The sequence below is a fragment of the Odontesthes bonariensis genome, chromosome 3 (genome assembly GCF_027942865.1).
Source record: "Odontesthes bonariensis isolate fOdoBon6 chromosome 3, fOdoBon6.hap1, whole genome shotgun sequence".
Lineage (NCBI taxonomy): Eukaryota > Metazoa > Chordata > Actinopteri > Atheriniformes > Atherinopsidae > Odontesthes > Odontesthes bonariensis.
In genome coordinates, this window is record NC_134508.1 from 13,650,516 (window position 1) to 13,670,133 (window position 19,618).

The window sequence follows — 19,618 nt, forward strand, 5'->3', positions numbered from 1 at the left end:
TGTTAATTATAAGAAAGAAAGAGACATTCATGTAAGAACAGAGGTACATAACAACTCAATTCTGGGAATGACCATGAGGTAATCCTTTTAAAGTTGTTTATTTTCTGTATGCATCTATGTACATAAACATTTACAATGCACTATATGCTAGAAGTACAATCCATAATAATAGCGTTGTAGGTGTGAGCCATAGGAAAAAGGGTACAAATATGTGCTTTAAAAATAATACTGTATGATGGGTGAATGATTATGTGTACAGCTGCACTCCGAATGGATCAGATAGTTGCTTTAGGTTTATTATTCAAGAGAAAGAGTGGATATCTGAATAGACCTGAACAGTAAAAATTCAAATGGAATTTGAATGTTCTCCCCTCCAAATGAAGACGTGAGTAGCTCATATCACTCCAACACTGAAAGGATTTCATCCAGCAGCACATATACACCAGGGAAAATGCCTTAATAGAAAATGTCACAACACTATGTTCTTATGTTTCTGGAGACTGACTATACTGTTTAAAATAATAGATAGAGTAAAGCATGTAAGAGTAGATAAAACAGAAAACCCCAAAAAACTAGGTCTGTCCGTACAGTACTGTGATAACATAAAGAATGAGGAGCACAATTTAATTTCAGGCACATTCATCATTAATTGCAAACTGCACTGCATTCGACTTGAAGAAAGAAATTGGCACTTCAGAACTGTATGGAAAATTTAAAAAAGATTAAAAAAAACCTACAGATTAAAACACAAAGTATTTTCGAAAGTGTTCATCTTTAAGGAAGTACTATGAAGTGATTGGCATGCTGAGGGTCATTCTATAGCTACAATTCTAGAGTAACGCTGAGTCAAACTCCACAAGAGATATAATGTTCACGCACAGTGATGAATAAAGTGAACCCTTACTCAGAGCATCGCGTAACGCCATCTTTATACAAGGAAATCATATATTTCACTTCAGTATCTGCAGTGTATACGTCACAATATATATTCAGAGAACCACACATCTGTAAAATGGTGGCAAACATTTTCCCTTTCACAAGACATGAATAGCTGCTTTTAATATTGTTGCTAAGTGATGCAGACATGGTTTCATACACAGCTGCAAAGGATTTGATGTGATTTTTAACTTCAGAACAAAAAGATTGGTTTGATAATTCAGTGGCAAAAGACAATAATGAGAGAAGTTAGTCTCCTTATGGCCACAAATGTCTCTTTACATGATCAGCAAATGAAAAAAAATCTATATTTACAAGCTTGCGCCATGATTTGTAAAGAAGTTTGGGCATCAACAACTGCTTGTTCCGAAGCAACCACAGCTACCAAGTATTCAGCACACACATAGAACAACAGTATAAATGTCCACGTAACAATCTGACTGTATTAATTCACAGATCTGATCACATCGTTTAAAAATGTGTGAATAAAAGTTACTGCAAATACAAATGTTTTAAAATGTTTTTTCAACACATTTATAAATCTTTTTTTTTCAGTTGTAGATCAACAAATTTGTTACTGTTTTTTTTGACAATAATTTCTCTCTATAAAATACGACAATGTTGGAACAACTGTGGACTTCTTCAGGCTCACAAATGTTGCATTTAATGTATCCAAGCTGCCCCTAAAAAGTGAAGACTCCTCTGTTAGATCAGTGTACTGGGAACCACAGAATTTTCATGCGTGAAGCTGATCCTTCTGGACGTTTCCACTTCACTTTACCACTCAGTAACATCCTTCCGACTTGCCTCACTTTCATCTCACTGCCACAGGGTGGCAGCCTTCTCTTAAATCCAGTGATGATTCGCTTGCCTTTCACCGTCCATCCACAGGCCATATGTGATGAATCTTTTTCTGATGGTCTGTGTTCATTTGCAGCAGGTAGTTTTGTTGTGCTCCACAGAGGAGTTCTAGCAGCCACAGACAGTAGGGGGTCATTCATTAAACTGAGCAGATGCTATAAAACTGTAGCCTCCTCCATCGCATTGACCCATCTGAAACAGTGATGAAATACGAAACTGTGAAAAGATTCCATTTTTGGGGGGGAGCTTGGGCTGTATTAAATATTTTAAACACAGCACTAGAAGTAGGACATTTATAAGATAAGGCAGTAAATGTCTGACGTACGTACTCCTCAGGTACCATTCAACATTAAAGAAAGTATATCAAATACAAGCGACATCATTAAACAAGATCTTAAATCCCAATGATTCTCTTTGTCTTTGTAAGAAACTGTTAAAAAGAAAAAAAATCTTAACGACACAAGAAAAGCTGTGGCTGCCGATTGATCATTTCTACTTGAACAGAAAATAACTTTTTTGTTACTGTTCACGTGAATAAGAATACACACACTTTTGAACTCTTTTTCACAACAAAAACCCTTTTTAATGAGGCTGATAGTCCTCATCAAGACGATCCAGGTAAACAGACATGGCACATTGGGATAACTGATGCATTTTGTACTGCTAAAATTCACTTGGAAGAGATATGTTAAACTATCTCATGTTATAAAAACCTTATGCAAACTTGATTTACAACCTTTACAATAGAGGCCCAATGCTTTGTAGGACCCTTAACACTGTGGCTACTATCACACCCACCTGAGGGGAGCAGTAACAGCTCCCTGGTGGTCTAGTGGTTAGGATTCGGCGCTCTCACCGCCGCGGCCCGGGTTCGATTCCCGGTCAGGGAACTTGTTTATTTTAATTCTTTGTCTTTTCTTTTTTAAATGACACTTCGACTCCAGTGGAGACATAAAACCTCAATTATCATCGTGCATCTACAAACACTGGTGCTGACCTGCGTGCAGTGTGTTGATCGTCGGCTCTGAAGGTGTAGTAGAGGGTTTTCTTGTGGTATAACTGAAACACATTACTGCTTTCTTCCCCCTCTGGCCTCTCAGTCAGCTTTACTGTGAAGCCCTGAAGAGGAAGGCTTTCTGAAGCCGCTTTATCCTGAAGAAAACACAGTGAAGCAGGAAGGGCAACAGCAATTAAAAATTCAAACATTGCTCTCTGGAGCAATAAAAAAAATTGCAAGTATATCATGCTTTCAGAAGAACAAAGCATTTCAACTTGCAGATGTGCACTTGTCAAAAGAAAGAAAGAGAGAGAGAGCACAGAGAATCCCTGAATTAGTTATTAAATGTTCTGCCCATGAAGTGGGAAAAAGATGGAAAAGGTGGAAACGTGGTTTGAGCACAGTTGTCATGCGTTGGCCAGATATGAAGAAGAATGGATAAGAAGTTGTGAGGAAGTGCCAGTGATGTCGAGATGGGATAATTTGAGTGTTTTTTTTGGGGGCTGGTGCGGGAGACTCTGTGTCCCCTCACCTCACGGTCTGTGAAGGTGTAGAGCACCTTATCTTTGAGGAGGAACCACAGTCTCTTCCACCTTCTTTTGCTCTTCTTCCGGCGCTGCAGGCTTCCGCTTATGGTGGAGCCCTCCACACTAAGTGACACCTGACGACATTTTAGAGACACAGACACAAACATTGATAAAAGAGAACACGTAGTGGACAATTATAGTGAATCACCGGAAAAATTTTCATTACTGCTGTTATCAGTCAAGCGCAGTAATATGGTTGAGAGCTAGAGTGAATCCTACAGGCAGCTGTTGGGCACCATGCTGATCAGCTGTCATAAATTCCAGACATTCCAACTGACAGCCTGAGAGGCCATGCAGAGGAGTCCCTGGTGGTCTAGTGGTTAGGATTCGGCGCTCTCACCGCCGCGGCCCGGGTTCGATTCCCGGTCAGGGAATATAATTTATGTACTCAATGACATAGAGAGTAAACGATATTCAAAATTATGCTCTGTGACTCTTGGCAGGTGCTATAGTGTCCAGTGGGAGGTAAGGACGTAATGAGATAACTACGTGTTGAACTGAAACATAGAAAAGCTGTGTATTCCACCTGGCTAAGGTTCGAGGTGCTCTTTCTGGACTTCCACAGACTGGGAGGCTGCAGGCCCTGGAAGACAGCAGACAGTGGACGACTGGCCCTGTGAGTCCGAGGGCTGGAGTTACCACATGCTCCTGAAACGCTGCCGCCTACAGACATATATAAAGTCATTATCTTGTTGAGGAGACAAAGTGGTAACATGTAGAACCTGTGAACTTTGTTAGGACACAGGCACAGAAATCTGGGATTCACCTCTTTTCCTGAGCTCAGCATAGCAGTGGTCACACACTTTGGCCACTCGATCTTTGAGGTACTTCAGAGGATATCTGTTTCTGGAACAAGCTCGGCACACCACCTGCTTACAGAGAAAAAAATTGTAAATTGGCTTTGTGCGATATCCTCAAGCTGGGCATCGTCTATGAAAGCAGCCCTTAAACCTCTTGAAAGAGGGACAGATAAAGGTAAATAATAATAGGCAATATTGGCGACCTTTTGACTATGGTGAATTACAACGAAACCCTCATAAAGACCAATCACATTCAAGTAGCAGTAGTTTTTGGAGTTCTGTGTATCTGACCTTGCCACAGGCATTGCAGTGATGTCGTCTGAGTGTGAGGCTGAAGTCAGTGGTACAGTTCATGCACATCATCACATGAGAAACTGGCACCAGGACAGGCGCAGCTTCACCCAAGGCCATCCACAATTTCTCACGGGCCTGTTGGAACAATGTTGGCAAGGTGTTGAAAATATTTACAGATGACAGAACAAATACGGGTATCAGACCCTTCAGTGTTAGTCTCAATGATGTTATGATGTTCACTGAGTTCAGGGCCAACTACTGTTTTCCCTTCAGTACTAAAATTATTTTCAGCTTTTGAATATATAGTATTTAGTTACACCCCAATTCCAGAAAGAATTAAATAAACACATAACTTGTGGTAAACGGGGCAACAAAAGGCTGGTACTAAAACAAAACAGCTGGAGGAACATGTTGAAACTAATCAGATTACCTGGCAATGAGTCAATATCATGACTGGGCTTAAAAAGAGCACCTTAGGGAGACCGAGATCTCTAAGAAGTAAATATGGCCAGACATTCACCAATCTGCAAAAAACAGTTTCTACAGACTGTGGAGCAATTTCAGAAAAAGGTTCTTCAACATAACATCTTTGAATATTTCTTTGTATACAGTGTGTAATATCATTAAAACATTTAGAAAATCTGGGGTGCAAGGGACATAGCCAAAAATCAGCCATGGGTACCCGTGACCTTTGGGTGCTGAGGCAGCACTGCATTAAAAACAGGTATAATTATGCCATGCAAATCCCTGCATGGGCTCAAAGCACTTCCAGAAATCATTGTCTGTGAACACAGTTTACCGTGCCATCCACAAATGCAGGTTAAAGAATTTCATGCAAAGAAGAAGCCATATGATCCGGAAACACGGCTGTTTCTTTGGGTAAAATGGACTGAGGAGGAAAGGAGACCGCCTGGCTCATTAACCATGTTTAGGTCAAAAGTCTGATGGTATGTCGGATCATCAGTGACAATGGAAATGGAAACTTGCATATCTGGGGTGGCACCATCAATGCTGAAGTGTATATGAAGGTTTTAGAGCAACGTATGCTCCATCTAGGCTAGACTTTTTCAGGGAATGCCATGAATATTTCAATAAGACAATGCTAAACTACATACTGCATCTATTACACCATCATAGCTTTGTAGAAGAGGAGTTGCATCATGAAAGCACTAAATAACAAAAAAGATCTGGGACTGTTGAGCAGCTTGAATCCTATCAGATAAGAATGGGAAAAAGTTCCTCTGCCAACAGTTCAGCAACTGATCTCTTCAGTTCCCAGATGTTTACAGACTGTTGTTAAAAGAAAAGGGGGTGCTGTACAGTGTCAAACATGGTCCCAGGTTTTTAGAGACGTGTTGCTGCCAATAAATTCAAGATGAGCTAATACTTCTCAGAATTGTAAATTGTCTGACTTTCAACATTTGATTTGTTATGTATTGTTTTATGAGAGTTGCAAATCATTGTCATCTCTTTTAACACCTATCCAACACGGCATTTAAACTGTATTGTAATATTCAAAACCCTGTTAATTACCCCATGCTACTTGTTTTAGTTGATGCAGGTGAGGTGGCCTTGCAGTGGCTTGAAGGGGGTTCACCAATCTTGCAGCTTCTAGTGTATTGTTGAGGTAATGCTGTCTGGGTTTTAACAATAATCAAAGTAAGTTCTTAACCCCTTGTGTTCAGTCTCCATTTTATGTTGTGGCCCAACGTGTGAACCACGTGAGATGAATCCCAACTTTCCTATTTAACAAAACAGTCTTGTTGTATCACAGTGAAGTTATTTTTTCATACCTCAGTGCAGGGTCCACCAAATGTGCAGAGTCCTGCTGCATGGTCCGCTATGGCTCGACTTAAAGTGTGGAACCAGTCCTCCCGTTCTCCAACCGAACTGAAAATAAAAAAATAAAAAAATATCAGCCCAAAAGATGCTTTGGAAACAATGTCATGCATAGACCTATTTAAAAACAAGAGAAAGTGCTTCTCCTTCCAGTCATGGTTTATTTCAGGATTTTGGTCCAGTTTGCTGCTCACCTGGCAGACAGAGTGATAGTGATGTCAGACACCTCAATCCTAAGACAGTTTAACACGTTGTCCAGTACAGGTTTGCTCACCTGTGTGTGAGGCACAAAAAATGCATCACAGATTAGCACGAAAATTTGTGGACAATGCTTAAGATAAGCTTCGATTGTGACGTTAGAGAAGTGAAGTTTACTCACCTTCATCCCTGACAGGGTTAGAGTGTTCTTAAGCCTGTATTTTCCATCCTGCTGAGGGTAGGTGTACAGCATGATATCATTCATCTGATGAGGACCACAGAAAGAGAAAATAAGAGGTCTGTAATGTAAGAGTTCACTTATTTCTACAGGACAATAACAATTTATATACTGTATGTATAATCATCAGGTATTTGGCATGTAATAGCTTACCAACACAAGGTGGCAGTATTACCAAAACCTTTTTCTAAAAATGCAGTACAAATAGGCATTCAGGGCTTAACTACTTAGACATGTTGTGTCTTTCCACAGCTCTAACACATGTCGGTGCATCCTGCCATCTCAAAACTCCCATGTACTCCCATGCACTCAACAAAACCAAGCATTACTGTAAAGAACTGTTTATTTGCAAATGAGAATAAAAGTATTCTAATCCCCTGAACACACTGAGAGTCCATTGTGTTTCGGAAGGTATTTTATAATATAGACAAAAGAAATGACATCATTGGTCACACCTAATGTGTGCTCTAAACATCCGCTGGGGCCGTACAGGCAGCATCCAGGAATTCTCCACCCTGCTCCGGACTCCAGACCTCACCTCACCCTAACAGCCTTCTCAGGCTACACTGAGAACCAGGACTGGGTGGAACCAGCCACCTTCACCACAACAACAACACAAACAGTCAGAGTAAACTGTTCTTTGGCTGACTGGCTGTAGACAAAACAGCGCATGATAGCCAAGTCAGAGCCGTAGCCTGCAACCTCTTGGCTGCAGTCACCGCAATTCATCTGCTCCACCCTGTGCTGCACATTTACTCAAAGAATCCTTCCACAGAAAAAACCGAGCTGAGCGCAGAATAAACAGACTTCACAGACTTCACAGGCTTACTCAGAAGAGAGACATCCATGTGACTCCTTTGACCTCTTTCAACAGTGGCATTTAAGCTCATCCTGTAAACTTTTTCCTTCTTTACCTGCCCTTCACTCACCATCTTTTCCCCCTGTGGCTGTCAAGATATTCACCTTCTTTTTATTTCTTCTCTCACTCATTTGTCTGGCTTTTATTTATTCTCTGAGCCCAGGCTTGTGACATGGTTGCAGCTTCTCTCTGAGATGAGTGATGGCTTTTCATCTTCACTGTTTGGATTCTCTTTTCTTAACCGCCCATAAATAACACCTGACCCAATGGAGCTGTTGACTTCAAGGGACAATATGGCTTCATAGCCATAATGGCCAGCAAGTATCAACCAGTGACCTTTTTTTTTTTTGGTATTATTTATCTACATTACTGTTTAGATAGACTATAAGACTGATGGAGTAGAGCAAAATTGAACAAGATAAATAAATCCACCAAACATCTCTATCCTATATTCTATTGGTATTAACTAGGATAAGGTAAAACCATAAATGCAGCTATGGTGGATATCGAGCTCAAGCATAATTCATGACATGAGACAGCACTGATTGCGCATGGAACAATGGAGTGGGCTTCTCTATTTCACGTTATGTGTTTGTGTAACAGCACCACCCCTACTTCGCCACCTCCTCCCTGCATTCTACAGGGTGTCTGGCCTTCACTTTGCTGTCAGTCCCCTCCCAATACACAGGAAGCCGGCATCCAGTGACCCACACCAAACATCCTGAAAGGAAGTGGGGCCCTCGAAAACAAGTCCTGAGAGGAGAAGAGTGGAGAGGGTGGCCCTTGCTGGATGGGTGTGGTGCTTGATGGAGGTCTTACAGCCTTGGCCTCTTGCCTCTCCATCCCCAGTCTCACCGACCTCCACCCAACATTCCTTTTCAATTTTGCGGATCATACCGGCTTTGTTTTCACTTTTGCTTAAATAATAAGGCAGGTGCCTTGCGCCGTCATGCAGGCACTGATGTTCTGTAGCAGCAACTAACAGGCTCACTGGTGGGTCAGTCATTCAAATGATGCTCACCATCCATACTTTGTCCAAACGAGCAGAAGTTCATTTTAAACAAATTTAAACAAATGGACATTTCAAGGTTTCTCAAGATTCCCAATATGTGAGGCTTGATTGTAGCGAATGTGGGTAAAACAATAAATAATGCATTTGAATAAAGCCACAAACATAGATTTTATTTGATCCTTTATGCCATTGTTTACAGCTAATTAGTGCTGATTCTTCAACCGGTTCCTGTAAAATAAAAAAACAACCAGTTCTAACAGAATGGATTTTTTCGCTTCAGTGGAAAAAACTTTCAGGTTCCTAACCAATTCATTTTTGGGTAAAATGCTAAGGGTGGCTCCAATAATATAAATAAATTAATTAATAAATTAATAATATCATAATGAAATAAAATAAAGGTGTACAAACTGGAATGGAATATGTTTCAGTCAATGGTCACAAGATGTAAACATCACAGTTTCCATTAAAGGCTTGGAAAAACAGTTAAGAGTATTCTATCTGTGAAGCAGATCTTCAATATATGACATTTTGTGAAATTCCGCTCACTAGCTGGGAGCAGTATATGACACATTCGGAAGACATGTCAGTGCAATTAATAGAATTGCAGTCAGCAGGAAGTTAATCAGCAGAGCTCTTCTCTGGAAAAGTGGGAAACTAATCTGGCCTAACAGCATGAAAATCTGCCAAATCTGTGTTTTAAAGGGAATTGTTTTATTTCCAGTAACAACATAGTCTTACTTGTTTGTTGTCAACATTGAGGTTTTGTGAGATAGTTCTGTTTTTTAGATTGTTTGTTGATCTGTAAAACAGATTATACAAAATTATAGGTCCGTTTGTCATGATACGTGGTAGGTAGAGCACTTGAAAAGGAAAAATGCACACATTTGGTTGAAGATCGGATCTGGACCCCTTTATCTGAATGCATTAACCTTGGCCAAAGACTTTGCCTTTCAAGCCCCACAAGATTTTTTTTTTTCAAACATTCAGAAGAAGCCTGGATGCCAATAATAGCAATTTATTCACCCTTTCATTCTTTATGCTAAATTCTTTAAGCATATTACCTACTGGTAATTTATAAACAACAGAGCGGTATGAATGTCTAACTTAAAAAAAAGAAGGTGTAAAAAAACTAAACAAAACAATCTTGAGTTTCATAATGTGACTGATGTCATAATGCGGGAGTGACAAAAACATAAATATTACCAGAAACAGGTGGCGCGGCTGTCTGCTTTTCCTTGAGACCTTCATGAGAGTACCCTCTTTGACAAATATCTGCCAAAAGAAACAGTACAAGAAATGTTAGTTTGTCAAAATTAATATCAGACCAACTATGTATAACAATACAATACCACATAGCATGTTCATTTTATTCTTTCATTGGAGCTTAAAAGGATTGATATTCACATGTTGTTGGAGAAAAATGTGTTGCAGCGCTTTTATCGTAAAACAGTAATGCTGTGAGACGCAGCTTCATCATGCTCACCCTTCCAGGCTTCAGAAGGTCCCTCTTCCCCTTCATGCTGTACTCTATGTTGACCAGACGCAACAAGTTCTCCTGCGGGAGAAAGGAAGCAGAGAGATGGAGGGAGATTATCGAGAGATTAATGCATGAGGAGACAGAGAATTAAACCATCCCTGTTTGTTTGTGAATTAAAGTGTCGGAAGCAGAGAGGGAACGGATCCTGAAAAGTGAACGGGGAGGAAGTAATAGAAGGACTCTGCGTTTCCCCTGTCTGTCAAATTGTGTGTGTCTGTGTCAGTGCATGTGCGCAGAAGGAAGAAAACATGTGACAAACAGAGGAGCTAAGCCACAGAGGCACAGGGGAACTTGGCAGTGTGAGAGGCCAGAGAGACACGAGTGGAGGGTTTGTGAATTATCTCCATTAACTGCCCATGTTTTCAGGGGCAGCATAAGTCATGTCCACCCTCACACTGGTCCCTTTGTAATGATACACCTGGGACTTTCTGGTGACAGCATCTTTTGTTGCCTTGTGTTAATCGGCAAATAGGGATTAGACCTCTACTTTGCTCCTGCAAGTAATTTAGGGGAGGGACTCATACAGAGTCTACTTAATGTCTTCACGCTTCAAAATTGCTCTTTTAAACTGGATATAAAGAAAGCAATGCTTGGCAGTGAATTTCCCAAACTAAGCCTGACCTAAGCAGTCAATGTGAACACACAGGGGTCTATCCAGACTCAAGAAACTCACCCCTTGTTTCAAATTGTCATTGGCCTGGTCTGCCATCTCAGACAGAATCACCAAGGCAGCTGCAACACAAAGACACAATGAAGCAGAGAGGGCTTGGATCAATTGAGGCAACTCATTGGCTGTGACACAACAACTGGGGCCATACAGGAATGTATGATACTGAAAACTGATTAATCATATGATATGGTTCATATTGTCATCACAGAGGTCATCCTGTAGGTTTACCCTGAGTGTCCTCGTATTCCTTCGAATCAGGAGAGAGGTTGTTCAGGTAATCTGGAGAAAACAGAACCAAGACATGAAATGATGACCATCAGATTATTTAGACAGGGCACTGAAAATTAAAATGTATGTGCTATGTATAATCTGAGTCTGAACTGTTACAAGAGAACAAAGTGACTGAGATTGGTTACCTCTAAGTAGCATTTGGTACTGAAGTACTCTCACTATGACCTGTAGCAGCTGGTGCTTCAATGGGACTTCAGGTTCTTCTGGGCCTCTAGTCTGCGCACACATAAACACACTCATCATATCTTCAAACATTTTTAATGTCACATTCACACATAGTTATGTGTTGAAAATTGCACCTAAAATGAAAACGTTTTTATTTGATCATATCTGCTCCATAAGTGATATTAATATGTTGTCTTTCAGCCAGAACCCATGAAAGTCTCACACCCAGAGAGCCACCACTCTCTTTCATCCAAACAAGGGTGACCGCTTTAATTCAGTGTTGCAGGCCAAGGTCAAACAATGACCATGGTATATTTGTCCGTCGGGGTGACCTTCAAACACACAAAAACCAGAGTGACTCCCTTTCTTCTGCTCTGTGCAGTAATTTGCAGGTGAAAGGGGGGCAGACAGTGGCGCTATCAAAGAGAGCTTTAGAAAATCAATCAGGATCTAATTGCCTCTGACAGGTATTTATGCCCCAAGCGGTAGAGAAGTAGCGGGGGGTTTGGGGTTCATTCAAACGCTCACGCAAACACACCCCCACACACACACTTGCGCACACACATAAACGCTGTCTTTTCTAATCTAATAAAGTCCTATCCTTCATTAAAGAGGCACAGATAGCACCCTGCGGGAAACAACATGTTCATGTTATTTACACCAGACACACACGCAGACACTCATGTAGATGATGTGTCAGAGTGATTCATCCTTCACACATATGCACACTCACGCTGAGCTTGGGCTGGTGATGAGCTAACACTGAATTGGCCTGCAAAGGATTAAGAGATCTGTTTTGAATGAAAAACTCTTGTCTTCATCACTGGGAGTTAAAAGTAAAACAGAAAAATGACACCTCTTTTAATGAGCAGTCCCCCTAAAAAAGTGTTCCTTTCTCCTTTTGTTTCTCTTTCTTATGTAATTTTCCCACTTGAAACTTCCATCACTTTTCTGTCTCGTCTTTCCAGCCTTCACCTGACTGCTGCACCATGCATTTAGTACAAAAACAACCCTAACCCCATTCTAAACCCTGCTTGTCTTCAGAACATCTGTTCTCCTCAAGTGTCACTTGTAAATTGTCATCCAATTGACACTTGTTCAGAGGAAGTGATTTTCCATAGCTGGTAATTAGCATTTGATTTGTTTGGGTGAGTGGGCCAAAAGGAGGAGAGAAGAAGAAGTGTGTGATGCCTTGTGTCGTGAGATAAACACATGCACGTGCACGGACAGACAAACGCACCTCTCTGGCTCTGTCACAGCCAGCTGATTTGCTGCCTGAGCACACACAACCGATCTAATTGGGGAGTTGTAAAGGAGGCTGCTTCTCTAATTAGCTTCTGTCTGCCTCATTGCCCAGCTGCCTTTACAAGGAATTCACTCCATCGCTCTATGTCCACCTGCCGCACGGCCTCCTCCTGGGCATCTCGCAAGGAGAAAACGCTGAGGCTTTACGGAAACTCGGGCTATGGCATGAATTTAAATCCAAGCTGTGGTGTTTTGGAAAGAGATTTCATAAACCCAGTTTCACAGGAACACAATCAGACACAGAAGCACAGGGGCACACAGAGGCGAGACACACACACACACACACACACACACACACACACACACACACACACACACAGAGCGTTGTGCTGGCCAATGTTTATAGATGGTGCAGTAAACAAGCGACTGGCTGTTGAGAGGAGGCTATAATCCTGTAAGGGTCGAGCTCTGATCTGATCAGGGACTGTGGCTACTTCATCACTGTCATCGCCACATCCACAATGAAATTACTACCACTTACACAGCAGGATTTTGGCTTGTAGCAGTAAAAGGTAAGTGGGCAGGAAAACGGAAGGGAAAAGAGGTGTTATATTAGGAATAGATGCCAGAAACTAAGGAAGAGAAGAAAACATCTGAGATGGACAAAGCATACACATTTTTAGATAAACAAGAATAAAGGCAAACGGCATGTGGAGTTACTCCCTCAAGTACCTGCAGTGAGAATGAGTGCAACACAAACAACAAATAAATGACCACCAACATTTTCAGAGGAAGGTGTACTGTATCTTGTGACCTATATGCTTGCCTTTGCTCTCCGTCAGCCCACCTTCTAGCTCATTACAGTGGGGTCACACACACCATGCAACTCCCAAAGCAGTACTTTGAAACAGCACGACATCCATCACAATCACAGAATACCCTACTGTTGGAAAGTGGGAAGGACAGACCCAAGATTACAGCGCTTATGGGCAATCTTAGAAACACATGCTTGAATATCCCTCTGGGTGATGAGTCACAATCCCAAATGATGAGGGAAAAACAAAGCCAGTCAAGAGTTCTGTTCACGCTTTTAACAGCTGTAGCAAATCAAGCCATTTGTGGCTCCTGAAGGTAGTTATTGCCGGTTTATGATGCAAGGTTTCTATCAATTCGTTTCAGCTAAAATTGAACTAGGTCATTGAGAGCTAAATGTTTCGAAGAGTGGAAACAAGCTGTAGGGTTCCAAAGGCCAGTGCTCAGTGTGGAGTCTGGCTGAGCTTAGTTTTTCTGGAAAGATGCAGCTGCTGTTGAATATTCATGAGCTGAGACAGTTGGTGACTTGTCCGTTTGCCTTTCTTATCAAAGTATAAAATGCCTGGAACCATTGTGCCAGCCACTCAGCGAATCAGCATACAGCATGAATCTGGTAAATCAGTATACAATTTGGGTGGAGAGGTGCTGAGTTGAATAAGTAGCTTTCTTTTGGGAAACATAAATATTAAAGTAAATTGCACAGGAGCCTTGGGAGCGCTTGTTAACAATCTGCATTACATAATCTAGTATAATATGTAAGAAAATCATTAGAGTTACTGGACATCTTAAGGATTTTCATGTATGGTTAAATTAAATTTAGGTTAACTTGTGTGCTGTTGCACAGTGGTTTTGATTTTATACTTTTATTGATCAGGATGCAACATATATAGATGAGATAGCTGTGGGCTTATCCTTAGGCTTTCTTAACATCCTGTGTTTTAGTTAAAAACATAGTTAGTTGCATTGTTGTCAGTGTGGACTGCACGCATTCCTATTCAAATAAAAAGCATCGATTAAATGACCAGGAACATAATTTGTTGAGGCCTGTGATGGTTTTACACTGAACCCTTGCTGATCCCCTCACCCAAATCCCACCTCTGTGTTTAACAGCAACTATCAAGGAAGAAGAGATTCATGCTTTACAAAGAATGAGTATTTGTTGTTGAGTGGGTGTAATAAATGCAAGCATGACAGCAGAAAGGTTAGGTCCGCAAAGATGAGAAGAATAGAGAAGGTTTATAAAGGCCAATATTTCCCAGTGGAAGTTGGGGGTTAAAAATATAAGTTGAGAGCTGCTGAGTGAGTGCCAGGGGAAATACCAGGTTTGATCTCTGCTCTGATAACGCCTACAAAGCTTCACCTACCCTCCACAAGCATGGGAAGAGAAGTATAGATTAAAAATGTGTTACTGTGAAAATACTTCCCTTACTGGCACAGTAACATAAAGACTTGGCAGAAGACAAAACAACGTCATGCCTTTATCCATTCAGGTCGTCGTCTTCCTTTTCAGTGTTTTACCTCAAATTTCTTCACGATGCTGGCAAAAGCTGGGTTGTTTCGGCAGCTCTCCTCCAGTAACGACATACTGCGATCATACTCAGAGATGTACGTGTCAAACACCCCGAAATCATCACGACGGCACAAGATGACGTCCACCATCTTCTGGCTCTCTTCCCTACAGAGTGAAAAAGAAAAAGAATTCGTAACACACTTGTAAAAAAAAAAAAAAGCATATTAAAGTCTATTTGAAAAATAAAAGTCTGTAATAGGCAGAGTACTAATAAACTATGTGATTTATTATTGTTGTTATTGTATTGAGTATACTAACAGTACACAGGTCAGAGCCTTACTGACTGATTTTTTTCTTTCTAACAGCATGTCATGTCATGGCACAAACCTGCCAATCAAAATGAGTTTATGCTCATGTCAAAAGACCATTTTCCTCAATTTCTTACTAAAACCTTTGGAGATCAGCAGCCATTCTGCTAAATTGGACCAAAACCATAAGAATAAGTTGATTAGGATCCGCAACAGAACAAATTTTCGAAATGCAAAACAAAGACACTTCAGTGGCCTTTCTGGGCCTTCGGTTGAAGAAAGACTTAAAACAGGGTGAGACAGGTGTAGATTTATTGTTAGGGGCTCAGTGGAGAATAACTCATCATCACTGTGACAGTCTCCTTAATCGATATCTATCCTCTCTAACCACTCTATTAAATTCTATTAAAAATAGGAATCCGCTGTAGTTTACGGCAATTACCCACGGCACAGCCGACTGTAAAGTTTCTTACCACTGACTGATACGTTCCTCCAGCTCATTTAAGATACTGGTGTGGAGGCTGTAGACCTGCGGGAGAGCACCCAGTATCTCCCCCAACCTCTGCTCCTCCAGCACCGGCTCCCCTTCCTCATCCACTGCTTCAGTCACCGCTAACCTAAAGTCCTGCACAAGAGAGGGCAAACAGGATTTGTGGGGAGAGATTTTTAACAAGACAAAGGGTGAGGGTTTGCCTGTTGGGGTAGAAAGGCAAAGCGAGGAATGAAGGAAATGGTTTTGAGGATGGAAGGAGGAAGGGAGGGAGGTGGGGGCAGGAGAAATGAAAGGCACAAAAGAATGAGGAACGAAGAGAAAAATGGAAGGAAGGTCAGATCCTCCTAAACATCCTTCCTGCCACCCTCCCTTCATATCATCTCAGTACTTTGGGCTCCGTCCAGGCATTCAGGAAAGGTGGCCCCGCTTGATGAAGAGCTGCACACCAGGTGTTGCTGCATAATGAACTTACTCAATGACACAATGCTGCTTTGTACTAAGCCCACACTTATCATTTCTCTGTAGACAAGAGTAAAAAAAAAAGTCACAGATGAACAGCTAATTTGGCTCCTTTGAAGTGCATTCTGTGCACATAAAGTATGTGCGATGGGCAATAATGTCAGTGACTAAAGCGACTAATAATACGAGTTATGGCACAAGAAAAGGAAAGAGCAGGGGAGAGGTGATTTATCTACTTGGCAAATGGACTCAAAAAGTAACTGAAAGTAGGTGAATCATCTTAGGAGATATATCAGTGTTCTCAATCGTTAGGCAAACTAGTATCACACTGAGTAGAGAGCCCTGTTGTGTCTAAGAACGATAACTGTCAGGAGCCCATCAATTCCAGTGCAGAGCACAGACATAAAACAAACAGAGATGTTCCAGTTGGCCGTGAGATAATCTGGTAACACTTGGCGCTTCAGAACATGTGATTCATCATGCAGAATCGATCAAGTATGAGTTGCCATTCATCATGTCTGTGGTGGAAAAGAGCAGCCAGTTTTCTGCTTGACTCTGTCTGCCAGAATCCACTCTCAGATCCATGGACAAGAGGAGCTCTACCTTCCTTTGAACCCGTCAGCTTGTCACCGTATCCCCATTTTCCTCACGTAAGGTGAGTCAAGAAGCAACATTAAGCACTTGGTTGAGCAGTCAGTCATGCTCAGACATAACTCAGCAGAGAGAATCTGTTCAGAGGTCACAGGTCACAAGGGAGAAAAAATAAGTCTGGGCCTCATATGTTGAAGCTGTTATGGGGAAAGTCGTTTAGAAGAGGAGCATGGCCTCCCTTCCTATGTGGAGACAGGGTCTGGAAATTCTTTGTATTCTTGTTATTCCTTATCAAACAATGGAACAATAGCTCATGTGTGCCTCTCACTTAACGCTGCTCCTTGGTTTTTTCCCAGACTGTGTGTTTGTACACGCTATACTGCTGCTTCCCACCTAAATTACTTTCATTATAATATATGACATTAGCCTGCATCAGACGGAAACTAATATCTCAAAAGATCCCCGTTCAAAGTTTGTAAAATAGCGAGACTCCTATGCTGTCACCTATGTGTCACCTTTTAAAATGTAGAAAAAGCTGGTTGCAGTAAGAATGAAGCGAGCCAAGGTCACTCACTATTGAACAAAGAAGCAATTTCTGAAAGCATCGAATTTTAGCTGCAGTACATTTCACACAATGAATAATGTCCATTTAATGCACCAATATCCACATTGACTCATAGCACATGTTTCTATCAACCCTTTGGCAAACAGCAGCGAATCAGTATAATTGAGTATTATGATGAGAGTGCAGCTTTCCAATCATTAAAGGTGTCCATTGTTAAACATTAACATTAATAATGTTTAAGGACATCAAATTAGATATAGAAAAACACAGCTACTTTGTACTTTTATCAGAATCTTATAGATCACGGTGAAGGGTCCTCACACACAAATTAAGGTAAAATATTCAAGGTTAGAAGATACAGGGCAACTCATGGGATTCTTTAAATTTAGAGACTGTCAGATTTTGACTGGCCACTATCAATGCAACAGCCACATTGTGCTGGAAACTGTTTCGCCTGTCTCATCTCTTTTGTAAGAAAAAAAACCCAGATTAAATAATTGGTTTAACTTCTGCAGTGTTCACAGCCTGAAGGTCATTTTATGTAGTAAACATCTGTTTGTAACTCAATGTGACGTGTTAAAAGACACTGAGTAAGAAATCATAGAAAGAGTTGGTTTGATGAATGGCCTTACTGCAGGGGTTTACCAAACCTCACCTTCAAATCCTCTGTACAGCATTACCTACATTTGTTATTCTACAGAGACTGAAATTCTTTATAAGGTGGCCAACCTGGTCATGAGGATATCTCACTTTGCATCTAATATCCCTATTTCCAAAGGCCCCAAAAGTCTTTCATGACAATTAGGTTTGCCAGTTGAGTGAGTATGAACATATTCATCCCCAGATGAGTAAGGATAAAAGGGCAGTGCGTGGCTTGGGCATCTTAAAACTGACTACACCGGAGGACAACATGGCAACTTTGTCCAGACCAGGAAGCAGATCTCACTGCAACAACACTGATAAACCTGCACAGAACGTTGCAAAGTGGGGAGGAGGAGAACACGGAGACAGAGACTGTGGAGCAGACACACAGGATGTGATTCTATCAGCAGGTTTTTTAGAAAGTTTAATAGGCCCTTCAGCTTATGAGACACATTTGTGGTTTGGCAGAAAAGGTCTTCTTACCTCATGAATGTGCTTGAGGGCACTGACGTGTCTAGAAAAACAAGAAGAAAGAATCATTAGCTATTAACTAGTCAAGGACTTAGAACCTTCCTAACAACTATGTTCATTTTTCTTCAAGACTCATTAAATTATTCAAATTATGCCTGATGAGAAAACTACATAAGAGGAATGGCTGAGTGTGTAGGAGGACACTAGTATAATTGGCTGTCAGGAACTCTGCATCCAGCTTGATGAATAAGCATAGAAACAGGAAATATACAGTTAGAAGGAAGAGATTGAACTGCAGCTTTGGGTCACAGAAAAGAAAAAACAACTTAGGATATTGACACAGCAAGGTGTTTATGATGGCATGCTGGAGAACAGACTCATAATGGGGAAATCCACAAATGCATGTACTCACAATCTCTCTGAGTCAGTAAGCTCTTTGGCAATGTAGAAAACTCGAGATCGACCATCAATCTGTGTGACAGGGAGGGAGAACAGTGGGAGATGAATGAACGTGCTTAATGTTTAAAGGCTCTCAGTGGGCACTTACTCCTCTCAAACATTAAAAGGAACAGCAACGCTGCCGCTAAGGAGGCTGATGAAAAACCAAATTCACTTTTTTTTCAGATTTGAGCTGTCAAAATAAGACTGATTATTTCATTACAGTGCAGCACAGACGTGAAGGCTCTCTCAAATAGGAGACTTTTAAAGCCAGATGCATTATGTATGAGAGGTTGTGTGTGTAGTGGTGGCAACAGTGCTCCCCATTGATATAGAGGCTAATCACTAGATCTCAAAACATGGGAGCTAAAGCATAGGTAATTTAAGGGTTTACCGACATACTGTAACTCCTCTGCTTTTTCTGTGTTATTTCCTATGTTTTCCTATGTGTAGCTTTTCACAAATTGTGCATTAAAGACACACTGATTCTCATTTCCACAAAATAAACAAAAAAAAAACATCCAGTGAAAGAAACTGTTCCTGGAGCTTTTAAGTCTATTTTATCCTCTTCCTCCTTGACTTTTTTTCTCCATTTCATTGTAACTTTTCTTTAGAGAAAACAAAAACAAAACAAGGATATTTGTGTCACATGATGAGAACAGGGGGTTGAGATTATAGGATGCAGGATAAGTGGGATCCGTTTCTATGCAACTGGAAAATGCTGCTTTTCATTGGACTAATACGTGGGGAATTCAAGGCTCATTTTCTCATTTTTAGCATTATTGGCTGTTGAAAGTGA

At 41.0% G+C, this 19,618-nt stretch overlaps 1 protein-coding gene and 2 non-coding genes across 4 annotated transcripts in view; 2 read left to right on the top strand and 1 right to left on the bottom strand.

Moving 5' to 3' along the window:
- Nucleotides 1-82: 82 nt before the first annotated feature.
- fgd5a (FYVE, RhoGEF and PH domain containing 5a) overlaps nucleotides 83-19,618 on the bottom strand; it is a 34,936-nt gene continuing 15,400 nt past the window's right edge. The window contains exons 4-21 of one of the 2 annotated variants that reach the window (XM_075460405.1): nucleotides 18,794-18,852; nucleotides 18,394-18,424; nucleotides 15,634-15,785; nucleotides 14,861-15,017; nucleotides 11,245-11,335; nucleotides 11,057-11,107; nucleotides 10,832-10,890; nucleotides 10,105-10,176; nucleotides 9,825-9,893; nucleotides 6,694-6,777; nucleotides 6,509-6,588; nucleotides 6,269-6,365; nucleotides 4,473-4,610; nucleotides 4,148-4,250; nucleotides 3,908-4,044; nucleotides 3,354-3,455; nucleotides 2,795-2,949; nucleotides 83-1,989 (exon numbers count right to left, since the gene is read on the bottom strand). In XM_075460405.1, coding sequence (XP_075316520.1) covers nucleotides 1,953-1,989; nucleotides 2,795-2,949; nucleotides 3,354-3,455; nucleotides 3,908-4,044; nucleotides 4,148-4,250; nucleotides 4,473-4,610; nucleotides 6,269-6,365; nucleotides 6,509-6,588; nucleotides 6,694-6,777; nucleotides 9,825-9,893; nucleotides 10,105-10,176; nucleotides 10,832-10,890; nucleotides 11,057-11,107; nucleotides 11,245-11,335; nucleotides 14,861-15,017; nucleotides 15,634-15,785; nucleotides 18,394-18,424; nucleotides 18,794-18,852 — 1,674 coding nt within the window. In that variant the 3' untranslated portion in view covers nucleotides 83-1,952. Of the gene's footprint in view, nucleotides 1,990-2,794; nucleotides 2,950-3,326; nucleotides 3,456-3,907; nucleotides 4,045-4,147; nucleotides 4,251-4,472; nucleotides 4,611-6,268; nucleotides 6,366-6,508; nucleotides 6,589-6,693; nucleotides 6,778-9,824; nucleotides 9,894-10,104; nucleotides 10,177-10,831; nucleotides 10,891-11,056; nucleotides 11,108-11,244; nucleotides 11,336-14,860; nucleotides 15,018-15,633; nucleotides 15,786-18,393; nucleotides 18,425-18,793; nucleotides 18,853-19,618 lie in introns of both variants that reach the window. The other variant, XM_075460404.1, reaches the window with a different exon arrangement.
- On the top strand, nucleotides 2,616-2,687 carry trnae-cuc (transfer RNA glutamic acid (anticodon CUC)). The gene has a single exon. It is a non-coding gene; the product is annotated as a tRNA-Glu (tRNA).
- On the top strand, nucleotides 3,684-3,755 carry trnae-cuc (transfer RNA glutamic acid (anticodon CUC)). Its single transcript has one exon. It is a non-coding gene; the product is annotated as a tRNA-Glu (tRNA).